Below are 24539 nucleotides of genomic sequence, written 5' to 3' on the forward strand. Positions count from 1 at the left end.
CGTTTAAGCCGGTTCTTGGTGAGGTTGCTCAGTCTGTGCTTCATGGGGTGGTCGGGTAGGCACTTGAGCTTCTCGGCCTGTACCATAGTCTTGGCTTCTCTTCTCTGACAGAGGGGTTGGATGGTGGTAAGCTTCTCCATTTCCTTGATGGGCGTGGATTTCATTGCACCGGTGATGAGTCGGAGGGCCTGGTTTTGCACACGGTCAAGGGTCTGCAGGTTTGTCTTGGCTGAGGTTGACCACGCTGTGGAGCCGTACTCGAGGTGGGGTCTGATTGTTCCCTGGTATACTGTCTTCAGTATCTTCTCGTTCGCTCCCCAGGTGGTACCTGCCAGCTTCCTGAGTATGGCTAGCTTGCGCCGGGCCTTCGTCTCTGCCTGTGCAATGTGTGGTTTCCAGGTCTGCCGTCTATCAAAGGTGACACCAAGGTACGTTGCTTCTTCATCCTCTCTCAGAGGAGTTCCACCAAGCCTAATGGTTCCGGCTTTCTGCTTTGGCGACAGTGTGAATAGGGTGGTGGAGGATTTCTCCTTGTTGATGGAGACGCACCAATCTTCTGCCCATGCGTTCAGCCTATCTGCCGCTTGCTGCATTCTGTAGGTGGCAGTACTTGCGTGCTCCTCCTTGCACCAGATCACAAGGTCGTCTGCGTAGAGAGCAGCTTTGATCCCCTTGGGCATCTCAGACACCAGATCGTCGATGAAGAGAAGGAAGAGTGTGGGGGAGAGGACTCCGCCCTGAGGGACGCCATGACGAAGGAGGAACTTCTTGCTTTTGGTCTGGTCGACGTTAACTCTTGCCCTGCGGTTATAGAGGTAAGAGCGAATCCACTGGTACATGTTGCTGGACACGCCTTTCCTCAGCAGTTTTACAAGGAGTCCATCTTTCCAGACCTTGTCAAAGGCCTTCTGAAGATCTATCCAGGTGACGAAGACCAGCTTCTGTTCCTGAAAGGCATCTTCAACTTCTTGCGCTAGGTAAGTGACCTGATCTTCAGTGCTGCGGAACTGTCGGAATCCAGCTTGTTCAGGGGCGAGGAGGTTCCTGGATTCCAGGTACCACCTGAGGCGCTCGTTCACAATTCTCTCCAAGGTCTTCACAACACAGCTGGTGAGGCTGATTGGGCGATAGCTGGTGGCCTTCTTTGGATCCTTCCCTTTTTTTAAGATGGGGATCATGATCGCTTCTCGCCAGAGTTGTGGTAGCGATCCTTCTTGCCAGCTGCTGTTGAAGACCTCGAGTAGCTTGTTCTCTGCTGCACTACCAAGGTGGGTTAGCATCTCGTTGGTGATGCCGTCTGGGCCAGGGGACTTCTTTGCCTTTGACTTTTTCAGAGCTGAGTGCAGCTCGTGGAGTGTGAGTGGTTGACTCATGGCGTCCACTGTCGACTGTCTGGCAGGTCTCTCTCTTTTCTCTCTTCTTGCTTCTCTCTGTTTCTCGGGGCTAACATGGAGGTTGCTCTCAGCTGCATAGCTTTCAGCAAATTGGTTGGCAGCATGCTTTCCAGTTAGCACCTTCCCGTTCTCTTCTAATGTGATCTTTCCTCTGCTGGTGTTCTCATCATTCAACTGCTTGGTGAGCCTCCAGAGCTTTCTGCCATCCTTCTCAAGGTTCAGAGAGCTTGTTTTCTCTTGCCAGCTTCTCCGTCTTGCCTGTAGCTTCTTTTTGAGAAATTTGGCTTTGGCTTCCTGGAGGCGGATGTTGTTGTTTTGTGACGGGTTGACTTCTGCTTCCCTTCTGGCGTCTGCCAGATCATCATCCAGTTCCTGCAATTCATTGCTCCAGTAGGGCTTATAGTCTCTCCTGGCACCCCTGGGAATGGACTCACGCGCTGCTCTGAGGATGCTCATGTTGAAGTCCTTCGCCACCATGTTGATGTCTCGACCCTCGACTCTGATGTCTTTGGTGAGTTCGCTGGTGCGGTGTCTAAAGAGGAACCAGTTCGCTCTTTTGTAGTTCCACCGTGGGAAGGAAGCTTCAGTGCAGGACTCCATGCCCAGGGTCAAAAAGACTGGCCGATGGTCACTTCCACCTAGCTGTTCTCCGACCTCTCTGCTGGTTAGCTGGTGCATGTCTTCCGTGCAGAAGGCTAGGTCAGGAGTTGATGTAGTGTGCCATCTTCTGGAGTAGAATGTAGGGCAGTCAAAGGGACTGTTCAAAAGGATGAGACCTTTGTCGTCCTGCCAGTTCTCCACCTCTTCTCCTCTCCGATCCAGGTGGTCATATCCCCAACTCTGTGAATGACTGTTGAAGTCACCCACCACGATGAAGTTGGAGGCCTTTGCGGGGATCGTGTCAAGGGCGAGGTGTCTATCATTGGGGCAGTAGAAGTTGACAAGATGGAATTCTGATGTCTTCGTCTGGATTCGAATCACCTGATATTCGGAGTCCTCCATGTGCGTTTCTATCAAACAGGCATTGATGTTGTTCCTGATGAGGGTCAGGATTCCTCCTTTGCTTCGGTCTGTTCTGTCGGACCTAAGGCATTGGTAGCCCCACACTTTGAAGGACTTTTGTGGTGTCAGGTGCGTCTCCTGAATACAGCAGATGTTGATGTTCTTCTCATGCAGGATATGCTCCAACTCTGTCTTCTTGTTCAGGATACTTTCTGCGTTCCAGTGCATGACCTGAAAAGGTCGCTGCTGACTGGGTTTCTTCCTGGTTGTGGTGGTGCCAGTCACTTTCCTCCCGCGTCCCCTGGCGTGACAAGACGGACGGGAGGGACCTCCAGTAGTTGGGGCTGGGTCCCTTTGAGGCATGGGACCCGACGCTGCTCCACCCTGGGGGGTCCTCAATGGGCGAGCGCCATTTCCATCTGTGCTGGTTGATTGTGTCATCATTTGCGTAAGTGCGTGTACCCGTGGTTTGTTAGAATGCGCCGTGCGGCCCGGGTCCTCCGTCTTCAGCATTCGGGGTTTTCTGTCGGGGTTACCTCACCCTTAGCTCATGGCCCGTACGTCCTACCCTGAGAGCACAGGGGGGAGGATTTGCCGGGATCCCACCCGGAGCCAGTTTGGTCCGCGGCCGCAAGCGGCTGATCTCCATATCTGAAGATCGTTCCCCTATCCGCCACCCGGGGACGCGCTGGGTTGGGGGTGGTCGCCCCACTGAAAATCCCACACTGGGTTAAGAAAGATCAGCCTGTCCCAGTGAAATCAATTTAAAAACACTTTCATCTTATTCCTTGTCGGTTCCTGATTCCAAAAACATATAGATATGATATGTTTGGATTAAAAACACGCTCAGAAAGTTAAAACGAAGAGAGGTACAGTAAAGCGTGCTATGAAGCACAGCGCAACCGCTACCGCACCAAACAGGCTCGTCACTTTCACTGCCTTTTGCACTAGCGGCGGACTACGTTCAATTTCATTCTGTGAGTTCCACAGCTTGACTAAATGTAGTAATTTCGCCTTACGCGACTTGTTTTCTTTACATTTGAAGTAACAAGGGGGAAAATATATGAGCTTTTTATAACCTTCTTCATTTTACTGTGATAGACCTTAAATAGTTTCAAACACAGAGCCCACAATGTAAACTGAGACATGAAACAAAATTGAATTGGTCCCGCATAGCCAAACAGGTTAGTGACGTTAAAATCCAACCACCAACAGACTCCCAAGTGCATAGCTGCATGTGAAGCTGACAACTAAATGTTCACTCTGAATCTGCAGGAGCTGAAAGTGCTGCTTTATTTACAGAAGACCCATGCTTCTTCCACCTGTGAAGTACTGCAAAGGTAGAAAAGCTGAATGGAATTTTCTAAAAATCTGTTTCAGGGTGACACTGTACGCAGAGTTTCTCCCCTCAAAATCAAGAGCGACATGTGTGACACTAGTTGAGGTGAGTGGCCTTCACTACCATATTTTGGCAACAGGTGTCCACATTGCATTGTCCAGCCTGAGATAAAGCGTCACATTACAGGTCAACCACCTGTATAAAGTTGTCAACAAAAATGATGAGCTTTGTAGATCAGTTAATGTAGAAAATGGTGAAATGTTACCCAAAGATTAATGTTTACAGGGACTTGATATAACTGCACTATCTCACAACCTTATTCTTTTGCTCAATACAGTCGAACCTATCTATGACAACCACCCAAGGGACCAACTTAAAAGTGATCGTTACGGACATGAGGTCACTATGGGAAGGTGAAGATTGTAGAAAGAAACTCTCGTCATGGATCTTTTGGGGTGGTCTTAATGGGCAGGTGGTCGTGATCGAGTGATGGTTGCCAGGGCAGGTTCCACTGTAACAGTGTGGAATGCTGCACTTTTTTTGCACACAAGGGGTTTGTTTTAAACTGCTCAAAAATGTGCACATATCTGCCTTACATTTTTTTTTAAATTGCAATATGTTCATGCTGTTTTCAGCAACATCTGTGAAACACACAAAGATTTTTGCCATCTACAGTTCTGCCATTGTTTGTCTTCTGCTGCCTGCCACTTGGCAACATGGAAAGATAAAAAGCTAAAGGCAGTGGTTTACTTTCAGATATTCTGGGCCGTCGGCGCGTGTTTTGAAGTATTGCTGGCGCTGCTGGTGATGCCGTCACTGGGCTGGCAATGGTTGCTGGGCTTCTCCGCCATCCCGCTCCTGATTTTTGCTGTCTGCTGTGTGGTGAGTCAGTGTGTAGCTGTCACTCGTGAAATGGGGGTCCTTAACGTCCTCACAGGAAATTTTCCTTTTAGGGACATGAGTTGGTGATACGCTAAAAGCTGTCACTCAGTGTGTAGAGGACAATTTATATAGCACCGGTAGTTTTGGTAAAAGACATCTGAAACAACGCAACAGATGGGTTTTTCATTGTATATTTTATTTTAATAATCTGTTGCATTTGTATGATCTGTTCTGTCTTTTACAAATCTTTTTTGAAACTTTTTCTTTGTATGGTCTGTTATTTTACATGTATTTATACTTTGTGTTTCAGTGGCTGCCAGAGAGTGCACGCTACGACCTGACAAGAGGTCACTACGACAGTGCTGTCAAAACCCTGGAAAGGATTGCCAAGGAGAATGGAAAACCCATGCCGCTAGGAAAACTAGTGGAGCCAACGGTTGAGGTAAGTACAAACTCCACAGTATTGGTGGATAACATGTACATATGACGATTGGCAGTTCTGGCCGTAACTACAGCATGCAGAATCTTTAATTGCCCAAGGTATGGAATTTGCCTTGACATTGCGGTTAAGAAACATTCACTCCAGCCAAGCACACCCAACACACACATCTATAAAAACTGATCAACAACATCAATTTAAATATAATAATGGACAGCACTCAAAGACTAAGTAAAATACGCTGGCTGTCTTAAACTTTTCTTGAAATGCTCTCACGCAGGGTTTTTGTCAGTGACTGACTTTTTTTAAATGTAACGGTGTTGGCTCTGCAAGATACATTCCCGCTTTGTAAAAAAAAAATGGTCATGCCATCTTGGGCTTCTAGAAATATTCTTGATAGTATAATCAACTCTGTGTGATTGTTTGTGTGTTTGTGCATTTGTATGGTTTGCATGTGTGTGTGTGTGCATATGTGTGTGTGTGAGTGTGTGTAAAAGATTGAGAAAAGGAGCTGAGCCCAAAGAAAGAATGCTTGACTGAATGGCTGCAAGAACCATGTTTGCATGCTTTTTGTAGAGTTCAGGCTCCAAATATTATTTTCTGGTTCCTAATCAGATCATTTCTAAAAATAACTCAAGCTGTTCACGTTAATTTTGACAGATTCATAGATTTTGACATTTTTCTTCTTGTTATTGTTTGATCTTTGCTTTTTGTTTGTTTGTTCCCTTTTGATTTTTTTTCCACCATGCTGTGTCTAATGCTTGAGTTATAATTTATGCAGAGCGTGAAGCGTGGACGCTTTATTGATTTGCTAAAGCCAGAGATGAGAAGAACAACCATACTCTTGTGGATTATCTGGTGAGCATTGTTTTCTTGTTTGTCATCTTCAGTCTACATTTCACATGCACACGTGTCCTGGTTTCCTACTTACTGAGGTTTTTTTTTGGGGGGGGGACTAAATTTGTGCAAGTAAAGATTTTGTCTGTCTGCCAAACAATTTCCTTTTTTCCCCTGATAGGTTTTGTATGCTACAAAAGAAGTCTTAAAAGCATGTAATGTAAGTTTTCAAACTTTTTTATTCTGCGTTTTTATTAAGATTACAATTCTGCATTGCAGTGTTTGTTTGATTGATTAACTGAACTTTTGTTTGGCAGTGGTACAATAGACATTTTCCAAAAATCATCTCTCAGGATTTTAAAGCACTGTGGCAGAGTTATGCCCCACATAATGGGGCAAGCAAGTAAAATTGACTACACGCTGCTGACCTGCTTAGACACGCCGTGGCGGCAAGCAACTAATTTTCATGTGTATGTTGTTCAGTGGGCACTAAATGTGATACCCTTTTCTTTCAAAAAATATATTCATTGGAGTTCACTGTTTGTTGATCGCAGGCTCGCAGTAATCGCTGACAATGTGTTTTGACTAAGGTCACATGGGTTTGGCTTGAGGTTTAGGAAAATATGCGTGCTTTGCGATCACTGCAGCAAATCGTGACTCACTTTCCGCACTATTTGGGCATAACTCTGCAAAAAAATCCTAAAAATCCAGACAGAGTTATTTTCAAACATTGACAAATCTGAAATGGCATAATGTTTTTCTCCTCAATCAGGCATTGGTTTGTTCTTGAAACAGAAGTTTGTTTTACAGGTTGGTGTGTGCTTTCTCCTACTATGGCATTGTGTTGCTGACCACAGCACTATTTGAGCATCCAGATGGTTGTCACGGTGAGTAGTGAGGACTCACTCTGCTTAATTCCAGCTTCAAACTTTAGTTTTTGTCCTTTCTCAGCCATGCTCTTTTCTTTGTATTTTTTGGCCCATACCGCATCCAGATGCGACAGAATGGTGTGAAAGCAGATATGATGTGTGGCAAAAGAAGAATCGAGAATTATCCACCATTTTAAGACATCCTGATTTTGAACTCCCTCTCTTTTAAGACCTTGCTTTCTCACATTTTCTCTTTATAATCATTTACTCACATTTTCTCTTTATAATCATTTACTCACATTTTCTCTTTATAATCATTTACTCACATTTTCTCTTTATAATCATTTACTCACATTTTGAGATTACAGTTGAACCTGCCCTTGCAACCACCAGCACCTCTCAAAAGCGACCACCTCTCCAAGACCACTGCAAAAGATCCCAGACTAGTTTTTCTTCTAAAATCTACCCTTCCATAGTGACCACCTGTGTATATCAACCATTTGTTGTTGATCTGTTGATCCTGGTAGTACTTGTATTTCAAACTCAAAGTCACAGCGGGGTTACGTTTAGGTCGAAAAGTAGGACATTATTTTCTTCAGTGTCATTGGAGCTGGAGCAGCAGATAATTTGTTTCTGATTCATATTACTATGACAAATGTGATCTTCTTGTAACAACCTGATTTGTCGTGTGTTTTTTGATTTTTACAGTATTACCGAAGGGGTGGGGGGGGAGCTTTCGTACAGTGTGTAAGTAGAACTAGAAGCTAGCATTCAAGCCACATGGGACTAGTTCACTGTTTGGCGGATGTCATTCTGGAGATCATATGACCTGAGATGCATCAGACAAGAATGACAAGAAGAAAAAATTAAAGTTTGTTTCAAAGGAAAGGGCTGGCATTATTTCATTATGACGCCCACACTCCTTTCATCAACTCAGTACTGATACGTTTTATCCAGTGCGGCTTTTTTAACATGAAGCGCGGGAGAGTTACCTTGCCTTGTATGTGTCATTTGCAGGCACTGATGTGCAGTCTGTTGGTGACCAGGCTTGTTTCCTGGAGTGTAAAACGCTGACCAGGGATGACTATAAAGATCTCACCTGGACCACATTTGCTGAATTCCCAGGTAAGCTTTCCTGGCTTTCAAGTGTTGATTTTGTGTTGATTTTATGTGCATTTGTGATCTGTTTGTTTGTCTGTTTATATGTATGTAAGTAAGAAAGCATGCTCACATACAAGCACAAAACAGTGTGTGTGTGTGTGTGTGTGTGTGTGTGTGTGTGTGCTTATTTACTGGCATCACACACCACTTGCACATATTTTCATTTCCTTTCCTTTGCTATGTTTCTGTTTATAGGATTGTTCCTGACAGCTTTTCTGCTAGAAAAGATTGGACGAAAGTACACAATGGCTTTGGAGTTTGGAGTTTTCAGTGTTTTTGTCTTCTTTGTCAACATTTGTACCACAAGGTAGGTGACCCCATTTTCTGTTGTCAGATGGCTGGTGTGATACGGTCTGATGTTTATTAATCTAATTGCGACCAACAAAATATTAAAATTTTGTAATACATGGACAATATTTGAAGAGCCTGTAAATTGGTGCAGTTTGCAAGTCAGTCAGAGTGTACAGTACTTCGTAGTCTCCATGTTTTAAATTCTTTAGAAACAAACAAAAAAACTGAGAAATGTGTTTTTGAAATAAAAGGTTCTGAGAAAATGCAGACAATCATGTTCGTTTTATGGGAAAAAACAACAACTTCAAGACAGCAAAGACCACACACAAAATGTGAGAGTCTTGGAACAGAAATCAGAGCTTTCACTGTTGAAGTACATGTATTGTGTTAACAACTGCTTTTCGTTGTATGTTTCAGAGCCCTGTTGACAGTGTTCCTGTTCGTGGCCAGAGCTTTCATTTCCGGGGCGTTTCAGGGTGCATATATCTACACGCCAGAGGTAGGTTGATCCACTGAAACCAGTGGAAGAGAGTCTGAATCTGAGTAAAAAAGGTGAATTATGGCCATTTTTCCCTGAGATAAGTTTGAAACAAAGCGTAGGATAGCATTAAACTAGAACTGTTTTGCAGGAATTCACCTTGAATTTGCAATCACCATGGAGATATGTTTGAAACAGTGTAAGATAGCCTTTAGGCTGGACTCTACCCCTGAGAATACAAAGTACAAAGCTGTCAGTGTCAAAAACACTAACTCACTAACACGTCTTCCAAAGTATAAAGAATTTATAAAGAATTGATTACAATCATGTATTTAAGCTTGAAATTGTTTTTCTTCTTTCTTTTTCTTTCCCGTCTTAGCACAACAATGGAATGAGGTTCCTGTGGTTTTTTTTCTAACTCTAGGTTGTGGTGGGTGGGAGGACATACTGGCACCAGTGTAGAAGTCTTTCTTTTTCTATTTCCATACTCTCACACCATCCTGACGAAGGCAGTTTATCTGCCGAAATATTGAAAAAGAAAAATCTAACCTTGTTACTGATGTGTCCACTTTTGTTTAAATGTCTATCTATTTGGTCTTATATGTTTGCCATATTAAAACATTCCATCAGATTTAATCATAGATGACAGTCAAACATAATAGAATTGAATTTTCAGTTTTATCCAACCTCCATGCGAGCCATGGGGCTAGGCGCCTGCAGTGGGATGGCTCGGGTGGGAGCCATTGTCACACCGTTTATTGCACAGGTAATCAGACAGTTACTTTGTCAAGCATTTATCATTTCTGCCGCCTCAAAAAATAAAATAAATGACACTCATTTCTGTACAAGCAGGTGTTACCATTGAATGTCAATCTTGACCCACAGTGTCCCTTCTCATTCATACCGTTTAGTATTGATGATAGCAATAACGAGAAGTCATACTGAATTGCGTTTTGACCGACTTTGTCAAGCAGATGAAAGTAAACTGGGTTCAGGACAGATGTCTGTTTCTGATTTGGCGTACTCAAAGGCTGTTATTGTCTTGTAAATCAGTTGCTGTCTCCATCTGTGTAAAATGTCAAATTTTGGTCAGAAATGCAAATGATATATAGTGCTTGGGTGATTCAAATGTTTGTTTGGCGGGTTGATTAATTGTTTGCTTTGCTTTTGATGGAGTTGACTGACCTAAGTGCTTTTCCCTGTGCAGGTATTGCTGAAGCACTCAGCGTACTTTGCCATCTCTATCTACGGTGTCATGTGCCTGCTTGCCACTGTCGCCTCACTGCTGCTGCCATTCGAAACCAAGGGGCGGGAAATGAAGGTGAGAAGACAGAAAGAGTTTGGGAGGGGAGGGGGGGGGGTGTTGAGGGGGGATGGAATTGGGGGGGAGGGGGGTTAGTCTTAATGGCTTAACCGCAAGGTTTCGAAATGTTATAAGGCATAACATGGGGGAGGGTTCTGGTTGTTGTTATCCCAGCAAAGCTGGAGGTATCCCACGAACGCTATACTGTAATCGACTTGAGAAATTTTCATACCGATAATACATGATAAAGACGGATTCGTTGTGCCCGATCAGGGGCTACAGTTGGAGATGGAAGTTCACAAAAAATTAGGAACATACTAACTAAATTACGGTGGGTACAATAGGCGCCCCCATTTTTTTAGCAAACGCCACCCAAGGCCGCTTTGGCCGGGTAGAAATTCCGTAGTTTCCAAGTCTATGGATATAGCTCGCGTAAAAAGATTACGTCACGGTCGAAAGTCTTTGACGTCAATTAATGCATCATGACGTCATGCCTCCCTGTAGTCTTTCTCTCTCACGCGGTGTGTGTGTGTGTGTGTGTGTTCATTTTGTGCACATATGTTAGTGTTACTGTTTGTGTGTGTGTGTGTGTGTGTGTGTGTGTGTGTGTGTGTGTGTCTGTGTGTTTGTGTGTGTGTGTGTGTGTGTGTGTGTGTGTGTGTGTTTGTGTGTGTGTGTGTTTGTGTGTGTGCGCGCGTGTGCATGAGTCTGTACTTGTGTGTGTGTGTGTGTGTGTGTGTGTGTGTGTGTGTGTGTGTGTATGTGTGTGTGTGTGTTAGAAAGAGAGAGAGGGAGAGAGAGTGTGTGTGTATGTGTGTGTATGTGTGTGTGTGTATGATATGAGTGTGTATGTGTGTTTGTTTGTAAAGGTGTGTGTGTCCGTCTGTCAATGTGCGTATGAGTGTGTTTTGTGTGTATGAGATTTGTGTGAGTCACTGTGTGTGTGTGTGTGTGAGCCTGTGTATGTGTGCGTGCGTGCGTGCATGCTCGCATATGTAAATGTGTGTGTGTGTATGTGTGTGTGTGTATGTGTGTGTGCATGAGTTTGTGTGTATGTTTGTGTGTGTATGAGTGTGTATATGTGTTTGTTTGTAAAGGTGTGTGTGTCCCTCTGTCTATGTGCGTATGAGTGTGTGTTTTGTGTGTTTGAGATTTGTGTGAGTCACTGGGTGTGTGTGTGTGTGTGTGTGTGTGTGTGAGCCTGTGAGCCTGTGTGTGTGTGCGTGCATGCATGCATGCATATGTAAATGTGTGTGTGTGTGTGTGTGTGTGTGTGTGTGTCTGTTAGAAAGAGAGAGAGTAGGTGTGTGAATGTGCTTAAGTGTATGTGTGTGTGTATGTGTGTTTGTTTGTAAAGGTGTGTATGTCCATCTGTCTATATGTGCGTATGGGTGTGTGTTTTGTGTGTATGAAGTTTGTGTAAGAGAGTGAGTGAGTGCGTGTGCGTGTGTGACTTGGGGTGTGTGTGTGTGTTTGAGAGAGAGAGAGAGAATGTGGTTATGTATGTGTGTGTGTTTGAGAGAGAGAGAGAGAGAATGTGGTTATGTATGTGTGTGTGCGTTTGAGAGAGAGAGAGAGAATGTGGTTATGTATGTGTGTGTGCGTGCATGCATTTATGTGTGTGTGTGTGTTTCTGTGTCTGTGTAAGAGAGAGAGAGAGAGAGTATGTGCGTGTGCGTGAGTTTGTGTGTAGGGCCTATGTGTGTGTGTGTGTGTGTGTGTGTGTGTGTGTGTGTGTGTGTGTGTGTGTGTGTGACTTGGGGTGTGTGTGTGAGAGAGAGAGAGAGAGAGAGACCGCGGATTTGTCCTTCGCTGGGGTTATGCAGTGCCTTGGCATTGCACTTCTACTTAATTAATTGTTTGTGGTGGGTGTGTTGGTGGGTTTGGGCTCAGAGGAATTCTACATGCAAGTTATATAGTAGTTAAAAGTGGGTTAATTAATGAAAAGGAATTTGAATGCAAACATACATTTTTTTTATTTTTTTTTTTTACATTTGCTGCTGATTTTTTTTCTTCTAGTTTTGAAATTGTTCATACTGTCACTTGAATCCTACTTTTGTTTACATGAAAACCATAGTAGTATGTGTGTGTGTGTGTGTGTGTGTGTGTGTGTGTGTGTGTGTGTGTGTGTGTGTGGTTTTTTTCTGACTCTTTTTTATCTCTTTTTTTCCCCCTCTTTGGATGATAGTGAGAGGTTGATAGGTATAACAGTTTAAATCTTTGCAAAAGTTTCATTTTTTGTTCACATGGTTACTAGCTTTCATCTGTCACTTTCTTGTTTACACTTATGTTTTTGTTCCATTTTGGAATGAGATTTGATTTATTTTGTTTGTTTGTTTGATTTGTTGTTGTGGAAAGACTTGCAGAAAGGCAAAATGAGTGTGAATGCTATATCACATAAATTGTGGTTTGCCATTTTCGAGAATTGAAAGTGTGGTGGACGGATTATTATTGTTTCATTTTTATTTATTTACCATATTCAATGTATTCAAAGCTCTTTTGTTAATTCCTCTCATTTGTGTAATGCTTGCTGATGTTTGGAAACAAATTCTTGCAACTTCAGGAATGGAATACTAATTGAAATGTTCAGTGTATTATGTGGTCTGACGGTATATTCTCATACCAAATTGTGTGTGTTTATTTCCTTGCTTTTTCATTTATATCATATTCGTGTTACACAGACTTATACTGAACATTTTCTACTGTTTTTCAGGACACAACCGCAGAGGTTGCACCTAAGAAGCCTGCAAGAGTGGAAGACGAATTACAATAGTGTGATGTCAGCGAAGATGTGTTTTTTTTCTCTGCCTTTGTGCTCTTTGTCGAAAAAAAGTAAGAATTTATTCATGTATAAATATCCTTGTACATTCTCAGCTCTTGTGGCTTTGTTGTGCTGTGATTTAGTGATTTGAAGATCATTGGCCTGCAATCATGACAAAAAGGATGCCATATTATAAGCTTAAGAGTGATCACATTGAAAAAACAAACTCATTTGCAGATTTGTTCTTGTGAATTTTTTACACCTGTGAAATGAATCTCCCGACCAGATTTTGTTGAACAATGGCACTTTATACAACTTTCTTTCAGGCTTTTTTTTGGTAACCATCCATACATGGATCATTTGTTGAATTTGTAATGCAATTGAATTAATGGGGGTTTCTTTATGCCGGAAATATTTCATTCGAACATTGCATCAAGAGTTTTTCCTCCATTTTTGTTTGTTCTGTAGATCTTTTTTTTTTACCTGCTCTAGTCACATTCCAGCTGCAATATTTTGCAGTTTAACTACTTGCATTATGGAGGCGATTTCTGTAAGATTTCAATTGCTTTCAGTTATTGTTAGTTTTCTTGTTTGATTTGTCTCTTACAAAATGAGAGACAAAACACGTTGAAAAAGACCAATCTCAAAAATACTTTACCCATACTTTTTTGGGGCTCAGGTGATGAATCTCAGTCCAAGCAAATGTCTACATTCCAGCATTTTATTTTTTATTTATTCAATTGTTATGTGTGTTTTTTGGTTTGCCATAGTATTTTGTCTCATTCCAGATTGAGAAATGGATTTTCTTGATTGGTTTAACTTTTTGCTAATAAATTTTTATATTCCCGATGATCTACAATTGATTTTATGCCTGCTATTTGCATGTGCTTAAAGTCTCATTCCAATGTCAATGTCCAATGTCATATTTATTCACATTCTTGTGACTACATAGAAAATGAAAAAGATGACCACATTGAGTTTTAAATGAGAAATGTGTTACTGTAAGATTATAGTGTGCAGTAGAAAAAACGTTTTCAATCACATTTTCTGAAGGAAACCTTTCTTCTTGAGATCAGATTACATTGTTTGTTTTGTTTTACAGTCATTGTTATGAATCTCAGTTATGACAGTACAATGCCTTTTTTGTGTGGCACTTCTTGAATTTACTAATCTTTTAATGTATGATGATTTTTCTCTCATTGGAAAATTGTGATCATTATTTCATATCATTCATACACATGGTTCATATTTTTATGTTTGAGTTTATTTATTATTTGTTGTCCCTTGGAATTTTGTCAATGTCCTATTAAGTACCGATTTAGTTAACAAATTCATCGACTGCAGTTAGCTCTATGGTATGGGGACGTACGTGGCTTGATGGTGGTACTTTTGTTTTAAAAGTTTGTCGCAACTTCATTGGTTTGATCCCAGACTCCAGCAAGGGTGTCCTGTCTCCGACAGTATTTTTAATCTTCTTTTAATTTCGTTTCGTTTATTCCAGTTGAAAGAATATGTACTTCTAGAAGTATAAGGGAGATCATTGTGCTTTGTAAATTTTTACTTAGTAGTTTCCCCTGAATCTGTCCTTGCCGGGACGGTTTCTCTCTTCCTCTCTTTAAAGAGGTCTGGTGGCCCACGAAGTGTGAGTAATTTTCATTTCTTTTAATAAAAGATCCGACTCTATTATGATTTACATTGTTTTTGAGGTTGTAATCGTTTGTGTGATCGCTCTTGACACACATTTTTTGGTAGAGTAAGATTTGCAGTCTTCCACGTGGTTGTCGAGCTATTCCGCCATTTTTTCCTTGTTGTAGATCTGGTTTAGTTTTTTGAGTTTGTGATTTTGTTCATTTGAGAGTGTTGTTAGTGTTGTTGTAGGAATTGTAGTACAAGTAAGAAGCGTGCCGACTTCGGTCGATGTAGTATTTTGTTGGTTTTAAGTTATGGTAAAAGAAAACGACTCGGAACGAAGGCCCCAGTGCTTCAGTTGTGTGTTTGGATAATTCGATTTTTTGTGTACTCCATTTGCCACCAAGCGTTGGTTTTTTCGGTCGCGACTGCGGTGGTTTAGAGGTTGCGATTTTGTGTTTTGATTCTTTTCATATTAGTTTGTACTTTTTCTTATGGTTTCTTTTGTTTACATATGTTTCAGTTTTTTACCGTCTTCACTTCACTTTACTTTACAATAAAGAATCTTGGTAAAACTATCTGGGGCGTGAGCGCAAGAATCCGCGAGCCAGAATAGTAAAAAAACTTCGCCACTATGATGTCTCAAGAAAAGACTGCTCGAGCCCGAACCCTCTCCGTCACCAACCAACGACTGGCAGAGGTGGAACTCGAGCTGCAGATTGCAGAGGAACAGTACCAGCTGGCAAAAAGGAAAGCCTATCTTACCAAGGAACTGGCGGAGCTGAGCGCCCTCAGGCTGAGGGACGAGCCCAGCCTCCACACTGTTCAAAGAACGATCAAGAAGGAGCCCGCCCTCCAGGACTACTCCACGTCCACCACGCACGGACGTCGATGGCACGAGCCAAGACTGTCGAACGACGATGCCTACAGCCAACCGTCTAACGCATCATCTCACACTCTTTCCAGAGCCTCTTCCTGCCTCAATAGACAGGGATCTGCAGTTGGACCCAGGCAGAACCACACGTCCCTACCAGTCCAGTCATCACATGACGCTGCCTCATTGTTTTGGATGAAGCGGGATCTCTTGACTCATCGATTGACTCCGTTCGATGAACGCCCGGAGTCATTCCACGTTTGGAAAGACTGTTTTACATCCATCATGCTCGACTTGGATGTCTCTCCTGCCGAGGAGCTGGACCTCCTGGCCAAGTACCTTGGACCAGAGTCCAAGAGGTATGCCCAGAGCCTGAGGTCTGCCAACATCGGGAATCCTCAGAGAGGACTCCAACTCCTCTGGAAGCGCCTGGACGAGCGGTTTGGCTCACCTGAGCTCATTGAGGCATGCCTGAAGGCAAGGCTGGAGGAGTTTCCACCTATCTCTAAAGATCAGCGCAGCCTCTACGAGTTGAGCGACCTCCTCGAAGAAATCTTGTCAGCCAAGATGAACCCTGTCCTCGCCCCTCTGTTTGCCCTTTACGACTCGTCTACAGGGGTCAACATGGTGGTACGGAAGCTTCCTCACCACCTCAGACAGAAGTGGGTCATGCGCGCAGCGACATACAAAAGCAATCACCACGTTCCATTCCCCCCCTTTGAGTTTTTTGTGGACTTCGTTAAAACTTGCGCCACAATTCAGAACGACCCGGCCTTCAATTTGGAGAACGACAAAAAGGCCAAGCCAGTACTCTCCAGAAAGACCAACCTTGAAGCAAAATCCGAGCTTTGCCCAATCCACACAACCGCAAGGCACTCTTTGCTAGAGTGTAAAGGCTTCGCAGCAAAATCACTCGGTGAGAAGAAGGCAACCCTGAAAGAGAAAGGAGTGTGCTACAGATGCCTTTCTTCCACCAGCCACAGGGCAAAGGACTGCAATATGTCGGTCAAGTGCAGTGTCTGCTCTGGAAGGCACCACACCACCATGCATCAGGACAGACCATCAGCATCCCTGGATCCCATCGAAAAGCATGGCGGGGAGGTGTCCGCAAAGTGCACCACCTTGTGCAAAGGAGGTCACCTGAGCAGATCCTGCGGTAAGGTGGTGAAGGTCAAAGTTTTTCCCCCTGAAAAGACCAAGGGGATCCAAGTTTACGCGATCTTGGATGACCAAAGCAATGCCTCCCTGGCAACGCCGGAGCTGATGGATCAGCTAGGCTCGTCCCCCAGTGAAATTGAATATCAGCTAACGTCCTGCGGCGGAACACAAGCGATGAGTGGTCGTCAGCTCCGGAACATCACTGTCCAGTCCACTGACGGAAGGTCCTTGATCTTGCCCCACGTACTTGAATGCGACACCATTCCAAACGATCGATCAGAAATCCCTTCTTCTGAAGTGGCCCAACATCATGGCCATCTCAATCGCATAAGGAAAAGAATCCCTCCTCTCGACAAACAAATTCCCATCGCACTGCTGATTGGACGGGACCTCCCTGAAGCCCACCACGTGCTGGAGCAAATTGTTGGCCCACCGAAATCGCCATTTGCACAGCGACTGCCTCTTGGCTGGGTAATCATCGGGGATGTGTGCCTCAACAAAGTCCACAAACCATCGACCATCAGAGTTGCCAAGACGAGCGTCATTGATGGAAGAAGGACCATTTTTGAACCTTGCCCGTTCAACTTGAAGGTTGACGTCGCCAAAGATGTCGGAGCTGAAGTTTTCCAGCGAACACCAGAAGATGACAAGGTTGGGCTGTCCGTGGAGGACAAAGCATTTTTTGCTCTCATGGATGAGAAATTCAAGCTAAACGAAGAAAGGCGTTGGTCGGCTCCTCTTCCCCTGAGATCGGAAAAACCAATCCCCACCTGCAACCGGTCCCAAGCTGTCAGTCGTGCCAAGGCCTTGGAGGCATCACTGAAGAAGAATCCCGTAAAAAGAGAACACTTCTTCCAGTTTATGGAGAAGATCCTGAAGAGTGGCTCCGCTGAAGAGGTCCCCCAGGGTAAAGCTGGACACTGCTGGTACCTTCCACTTTTCGGAGTGTACCACCCCAAAAAACCTGACAAACTCCGCGGTGTATTTGACTCGTCAGCGACCTTCGAAGGCGTCTCTCTGAACTCGCTGCTGCTGTCTGGGCCAGACTTGACAAACAGCCTCCTTGGCATTCTGCTGAGGTTCCGCAGAGATGCAGTGGCAATAGCTGGGGACATAGAACAGATGTTCTACCAGTTTTTCGTTGACCAAGAACACAGAGATCTCCTACGCTTCTTTTGGTACCGAGGCAACAACTTTGACGCACCCCTCGTGGAACACAGGATGTGTGTCCATGTCTTTGGCAACAGTCCATCTCCAGCGGTTGCTACCTACGGCCTCCGGAAGAGCATTGCCCACAGTGCACCAGATGTGAAGAAGTTCGTCGAGCGGGACTTCTATGTTGACGACGGGATCACCTCCGTTCCTGAAGTCGACCAAGCTGTCCACCTCATGCAGCGCACGCAAAGAGAACTTCAAAAAAACGGCGGGATCAATCTCCACAAGGTTGTTTCAAATAGCAGGAGTGTTTTGGCAGCCTTTCCCAGAAAAGAACTGTCCACAGAGCTGCAAAACCTCCAGCCTACTGATCCCTTACCAACTCATGGATGTTTGGGTTTGAGCTGGAACTTGGAAAGAGATACATTTGACATTTCCCCCCAGGTTTCCAATGGAGATTTTTCTCGAAGAGGGGTCTTATCCACCATCAACGGGATTTATGACCCTCTTGGTTTCCTCGCTCCAGCAACCATCAGTGGCAAGATTTTCCTGCGAGAGGTGTCTCCAGATGGCAAGGCCTGGGACAAACCCATCCCGGACAACTTCCGCCACCGTTGGGAGCTGTGGAAACAGTCCCTCCAAGACATCAAAGAGCTCGAAACACCTCGCATGTTTCTTCCAACATCCCTTACCCAGTCACCCGATGCTAAATACCACGTCTTCTGCGATGCTTCAGAGAAGGCTATCTCTTCGGTGGCCTACGTTCAGGTGCCCCATGAACAAGGCTTTCACCTTGGGTTTGTGATGGGAAAAGCCAAACTTGCCCCATTTAGCGGCCACACCATCCCTCGCCTGGAGCTCTGCAGTGCGGTTCTTGCCACAGAGATATGGCAGTTGATTGAACAAGAGCTTGATTTGAGTTCGCCCAGTGTGACTTTCTACACTGACAGCAACGTCGTGCTCGGTTACATCAAGAATGAGAAGAGACGTTTCTTCACATACGTCACTAACAGAGTCGAGAGGATCAGGCGATTGACATCCCCAGACCAGTGGCATCATGTGCCCACCAACCTCAACCCTGCCGACGCAGCAACAAGGAGGTCACCGGAGAACCTGGGTCAGAAACTGCAGGTCTGGCTTGGCGGCCCTAGTGAGTTCCTACAAAATAGACCCACACCCGTCGATCTACAAACCTTCCCATTAATCTCACCTGATGCTGACAAGGAGATTAGACCACAGGTCTGCAAGACCGAAGTATCTTCCAAAACTCACCCCTCAACCCTCTCATCCCGGTTTGAAAAGTTTTCGGAGTGGACTGCATTGGTGAGGGCCTTCAGTACTCTCAAGCACATCAGCGCTAGCTTCCACTCTCCTGACGGCACTTGCACGGGTTGGCATCGCTGCGCTCACCATGGTGGTGTCAAGAACAATAAATTGACAGAGAATTTCATCATCCACAGTGTTCAGGCAACCACCTTTCCGGAGGAGATACAGTGTCTGCAGCAGGGGAAGAAACTCTCAAAATCAAGTCAAATCCTTTCCCTTTGCCCCTTTTTGGACCAAGACGGCTTGCTTCGAGTGGGTGGCAGACTGCGTGAAGCGACAGTGATCCTTGGACCTTCAAGCACGCACCCTCTGATCATGCCTAAGAACCATCATGTCACCACTCTGCTTGTCCGACACTATCATGCCCAAGTTAACCACCAGGGTCGTCACTTTACCGAAGGTGCCCTCCGCTCCAACGGATTTTGGATAGTGGGCGCGAAACGCCTTGTGTCGTCCACTATCCAGAAGTGCTTCCAGTGCAGAAGACTTCGAGGCAGGCAGGCCGCGCAACAGATGGCAAGCCTTCCTTCAGACAGAGTCATTCCCTCAGCTCCTTTTTCTCATGTGGGGGTTGACGTCTTTGGCCCCTGGGAAGTCTTGACCAGGAAAACCAGGGGAGGACAAGCCAACTCCAAAAGATGGGCTGTCATCTTCACTTGCATGTCGACCAGAGCCATCCACATCGAGGTCATTGAGGAGATGACTAGCTCATCCTTTATCAACGCCCTCAGACGTTTTATCTCCCTCAGAGGCCCGGTTCAAGAGCTTCGATCTGATCGAGGAACGAACTTCGTGGGAGCCGCGAAAGAGTTGAACATGGAGTCCCTTTTTAAAGAAGATGGACTTGTTCAAGGACATTTGAGGAAGTCGGGAGTCATCTGGAGGTTCAACCCTCCTCATGCCTCGCACATGGGTGGAGTTTGGGAGCGAATGATTGGCGTGGTGAGGCGAATCCTCGACTCATTGCTCATGGATGCCAAGCGGAAACCTCTAACCCATGAGGTGTTGTGCACACTCATGGCCGAAGTGTGCGCAGTCGTCAATTCCCGTCCCATCACCCCAATTTACCATGAACCTGATTCCCCCCTCATTCTGAACCCGTCAATGCTGCTGACGCAAAAGAGTGGCGAAAGTCAACCTTTACCTGACTACAGCAACTTGAAAGACTGTTACAAACAACACTGGAAGCATGTTCAGGTACTGTCTAACGCCTTTTGGAAAAAGTGGAAAGAGGAGTACCTGCAGGAGCTACAGCAGAGGAGGCGGTGGATGCAGACTGAAGAGAACCTCAAGGAGAACAGTCTGGTTCTTCTCAGGGACCCTTCGGTGCCTCGCAACAGTTGGCCGGTCGGTTTGGTGGTCCGCACCTTCCCAACTGCCCGTGACAATCTTGTTCGGTCGGTTGAGATCCGAGTGATCAAAGACAATCAGGCCAAACTGTACGTGAGGCCTATCACAGAACTGATTCCTCTCTAGTAGGCCTACACCGATGACTGACTCGGTTGTGAACCACAGACTGAGAACAGACAGTTACCGTCGCTACACATTTTTTGTTTGCTTGCCAACCTATTTTTGAGTGCAGGACTTTTTCCTTTATTTTACTACTGATTTCCTTTCCTGTCTTAATAGTGATATCGAGTAGATATCAGGCGGGGAGTGTCCTGTCTCCGACAGTATTTTTAATCTTCTTTTAATTTCGTTTCGTTTATTCCAGTTGAAAGAATATGTACTTCTAGAAGTATAAGGGAGATCATTGTGCTTTGTAAATTTTTACTTAGTAGTTTCCCCTGAATCTGTCCTTGCCGGGACGGTTTCTCTCTTCCTCTCTTTAAAGAGGTCTGGTGGCCCACGAAGTGTGAGTAATTTTCATTTCTTTTAATAAAGGATCCGACTATAGTATGATTTACATTGTTTTTGAGGTTGTAATCGTTTGTGTGATCGCTCTTGACACACATTTTTTGGTAGAGTAAGATTTGCAGTCTTCCACGTGGTTGTCGAGCTATTCCGCCATTTTTTCCTTGTTGTAGATCTGGTTTAGTTTTTTGAGTTTGTGATTTTGTTCATTTGAGAGTGTTGTTAGTGTTGTTGTAGGAATTATAGTAAAAGTAAGAAGCGTGCCGACTTCGGTCGATGTAGTATTTTGTTGGTTTTAAGTTATGGTAAAAGAAAACGACTCGGAACGAAGGCCCCAGTGCTTCAGTTGTGTGTTTGGATAATTCGATTTTTTGTGTACCCCATTTGCCACCAAGCGTTGGTTTTTTCGGTCGCGACTGCGGTGGTTTAGAGGTTGCGATTTTGTGTTTTGATTCTTTTCATATTAGTTTGTACTTTTTCTTATGGTTTCTTTTGTTTACATATGTTTCAGTTTTTTACCGTCTTCACTTCACTTTACTTTACAATAAAGAATCTTGGTAAAACTATCTGGGGCGTGAGCGCAAGAATCCGCGAGCCAGAATAAAGGGATACATGTATTTCTGGAGTCAACTTTCAGGGTAGAATCTCTGTGTCTAGAAACACTCATGTGCACACACATGTTAAAGATCCTAGACTCACACTAAATGTCTTGGGGCATGTAGGACACAAAGACATGTATGCATAAAAAGGGGTTGTAAGACTGTTGTATACTGCCCTCCAAATTTTCTCAAGGAAATTTTCCAATGATAAGGCGCATGCTTCATCACAAAACTGAATGAACATGTTACCAAATACATTTTTGAAGTGTAAATTTTCCCTTTGAGCAGTTAACTGCAATTTTATATTTGAATGTGCATTCTGTCAGCACACTAGTGCCCTCATCCCCAAACCTACCCATTCCGCTTGATATTACACTGATTAATTTATACATGTCTTGTTTTCAGTTATTTATTTCTCCATGTATCTTCCTAATGCGAGGTGTCTCTATTCGAGAGATATTAATCTATATGAGTATGATTTAACCAAGGTCACAGTCACATTATTTTTCTGTGATACAGCAATTATGTGTGCTTTTGTGTTGAACTGTATATTGAAGCCATGTATTTTTTTTTTTCATTTCGGTGGTTTTCATTGTTTCAAAGATCGTTTGAGATCTAGAATTCTTCAGGAATGGTTTGTCAGATTGCTTTTCTTACATACCACCAGCCCTCACACACAAAATTGCAACACAATTGTTTTGAGCAGAGTGTAGTTTTCCACAAAACCTTTATTTCTGAATCTGCCAAAATTGATTCAGCTGCAAATGAGTCCAACTTATATTGCTTATAAACTTCAGAAAGACCTAAAGGGAACCTGGTTGCATTATGGCTAGAATTGATGGTGACAATGCAATAAGGGTGTGTAGAAGTCTGTGATGACTCTCTGTTTAGAGTCTGTGGTAACAGTACAGTAAGAGTTGGGTGCATACATTTTGATTTATAAGTGTATCCAATACTCCAAATCTGAACAGAGAAATGGACAGTAGAGTATTGAGAAGAGAGAACCAGAAAACGAAACTTTTTCTGTGTTTGTGTGAAAGCGGAGGGGACATTTTCTAATACATGTACTGTCTGTGTTACTAAAATCTATAGTAGTCTTTGTATAAAGATGATGAACGTGTACGTGCATGTGATTAAGTCTGTTGGAAAGATTTGGGATCACTGAAGTAAGGGAACGAATTAAGTGTTTACAGAGTTGTCACATGAATTTTCATTAGCACAAAATCACAAGTAAAACCACTGTGTACATGCACTGGTAAGTGTCGTAGTTTCATTTACTGGACAGTCTTGAAAGGAAGATCAAAACAAGCCAATGTATTGGAAAGAAAAAAATACACTAAAGACCCATGCAGTATGCCCTTGTCGACCTTTGCTTTTTATGACAAAGAAATGATAGAGCTATGATCACATCCACACATGTGTATGTACCTTTTATCCACAACATACTGTAAGACATCATTGGCAACCTGATTTTGTTCATTATTAACTACTACAGAAGATGATCCGCACGATTATTGTGTGCAATATATTCACATGCCTTTTACCATTTTTTTTGTGTGTATGTGTTTATATCTCTTTTTGTGATTATGATAAACATGTGCAATCAATGTTTTTTTCTTCTCTTGTGTGTTCATATTGGTTCTAAAAGGCTTAAATGATACAAACAAAGAGTAGTTAAAAGATACTTGACAGATGGGTAAAGAGCCGTTAACACAACATGCTAAGGTGTACCTACAAAGTTGTACAGAGTGTGTGATATGCTCTGTTTTCTTTTCCTGCCTTTTTTTGCCTTTTTATTTACTTCTTGATCTTCATCAGTCCATCCATAGGCTGTCAGGTTGTGTTGCTTATTCTTGCCATAACATGCTGGCCCTTCCCTCTCTTCATGCCTCCATCCCTCTCTTTTTGCCTGCTGATAGAATGACTTAGACTAACGTTTCCTGCAGTTAGCTCTGAAGGGTAATGAGTTCAAATCAAAAGCCAATGGATTGACTGATTGCATGATTCTCTGGAAGTATGATAACAGGCCAGAACAAACTGATTCCAAGAAATATCGGATCCTAGCAATCTTCAAATGCCGGTTTACCTCATGGCCAGCTAAACCAAAAGCATGTTGCTGAATAAATTGAATTTTAAACAAAAAATACATGTAACTCTGAGCGTTGTGAAGCTTTTTTCTGTAGATTGTGTTTATTGTAACAGATTGACTACATTCCGTGAGATGAAACGTTGAAAGAAAATTGCATAGGAAAGCGTAATATACTTTTCACACTATGTACACTTTATGAAACATCGTCAGATTTTGTGAGTTTATACACAGCCTATGCTTTTGGGGTGAAAAAGGTCCACATTAGTGATACCTGAAAATGTCTTATGATATATCATCTTTTTTAGACAACTGTTTTCCTGTCTGCATCCCACATGTGTGTGTGTCTTTTTTAATTTTTTTTAATGAGCTGTGTAAACATAACGTTTTTCAAACTTTTCCTTCAGAAACATCTTTGAGATATTGGTACATGTAATGGAAATCCTGCTTTCTAATTAGTAATAGCTAGAGCATCGCTTTTGTTTGACATGTGCACAGATAATTTTCAGTAAAGCTTTTTATGACTGCCCTTTGAATGGATAAATGTTGACGTGATTATGTATTACAATATTTTAATTTTGTTCAGCTCGCAGAACTTAATTGAAAAAGACCCTGCATATCTTGTACTTCATTTGTGTTTGAATGTATTTACTTTACTTGGTTTGAAGGTATTTACTTTATCTATGATGGTATGTAAACATAAATGGTTTAAGTTACAACACGTAATTCTGGGCATCATCCTCTGTGCATGTGTATCTACAATATACATTTGTGTACTTAAATGGGATTGTTTTGTGACTTGTGTCTGCATGTACCGTGATTTACAAATGTGATTGTGCAATTGTACCCTTCTATGATATCTGATGAATTGTGTATTGTGCAATTGTACCCTTCTATGATATCTGATGAATTATGTATAGCAATAGTCGCAAAGGTGAGGTTCTACTCTTTTGTTGTGCAGTTTTATATTTGGTTATTTGTTTTTCGTTTAAAGATGGTGTTATTTTTCACGTTAGGGATGTTCACAAAAGTAACGTACAAAAAATGTTCAAGAAACATTTGATAGTACATTCCACAAAGTTTGGACATCTGCCAGAATGAT

The 24539-nt window shown here is 43.3% G+C and overlaps 2 protein-coding genes across 3 annotated transcripts in view; both read left to right on the top strand.

The window, feature by feature from the left end:
• Positions 1-14866, top strand: part of LOC138975883 (synaptic vesicle 2-related protein-like) — a 30969-nt gene extending 16103 nt beyond the window's left edge. For both annotated transcript variants that reach the window (XM_070348657.1, XM_070348658.1), the window contains exons 7-17: positions 3777-3840; positions 4492-4617; positions 4928-5059; positions 5838-5914; positions 6704-6780; positions 7780-7887; positions 8119-8230; positions 8632-8713; positions 9369-9458; positions 9900-10013; positions 12709-14866. In XM_070348657.1, coding sequence (XP_070204758.1) covers positions 3777-3840; positions 4492-4617; positions 4928-5059; positions 5838-5914; positions 6704-6780; positions 7780-7887; positions 8119-8230; positions 8632-8713; positions 9369-9458; positions 9900-10013; positions 12709-12768 — 1042 coding nt within the window. In that variant the 3' untranslated portion in view covers positions 12769-14866. The remainder of the gene's footprint in view (positions 1-3776; positions 3841-4491; positions 4618-4927; positions 5060-5837; positions 5915-6703; positions 6781-7779; positions 7888-8118; positions 8231-8631; positions 8714-9368; positions 9459-9899; positions 10014-12708) is intronic.
• Positions 14867-15019: 153 nt separating this feature from the next.
• Positions 15020-20374, top strand: LOC138977185 (uncharacterized). The gene has a single exon (XM_070350092.1). The coding sequence runs from the start codon at positions 15020-15022 to the stop codon at positions 20372-20374; it is 5355 nt and encodes a 1784-aa protein (XP_070206193.1).
• The last annotated feature ends 4165 nt before the right edge of the window (positions 20375-24539 follow it).

Source organism: Littorina saxatilis, linkage group LG9 (assembly GCF_037325665.1).
Source record: "Littorina saxatilis isolate snail1 linkage group LG9, US_GU_Lsax_2.0, whole genome shotgun sequence".
Classification (NCBI taxonomy): Eukaryota; Metazoa; Mollusca; class Gastropoda; order Littorinimorpha; family Littorinidae; genus Littorina; species Littorina saxatilis.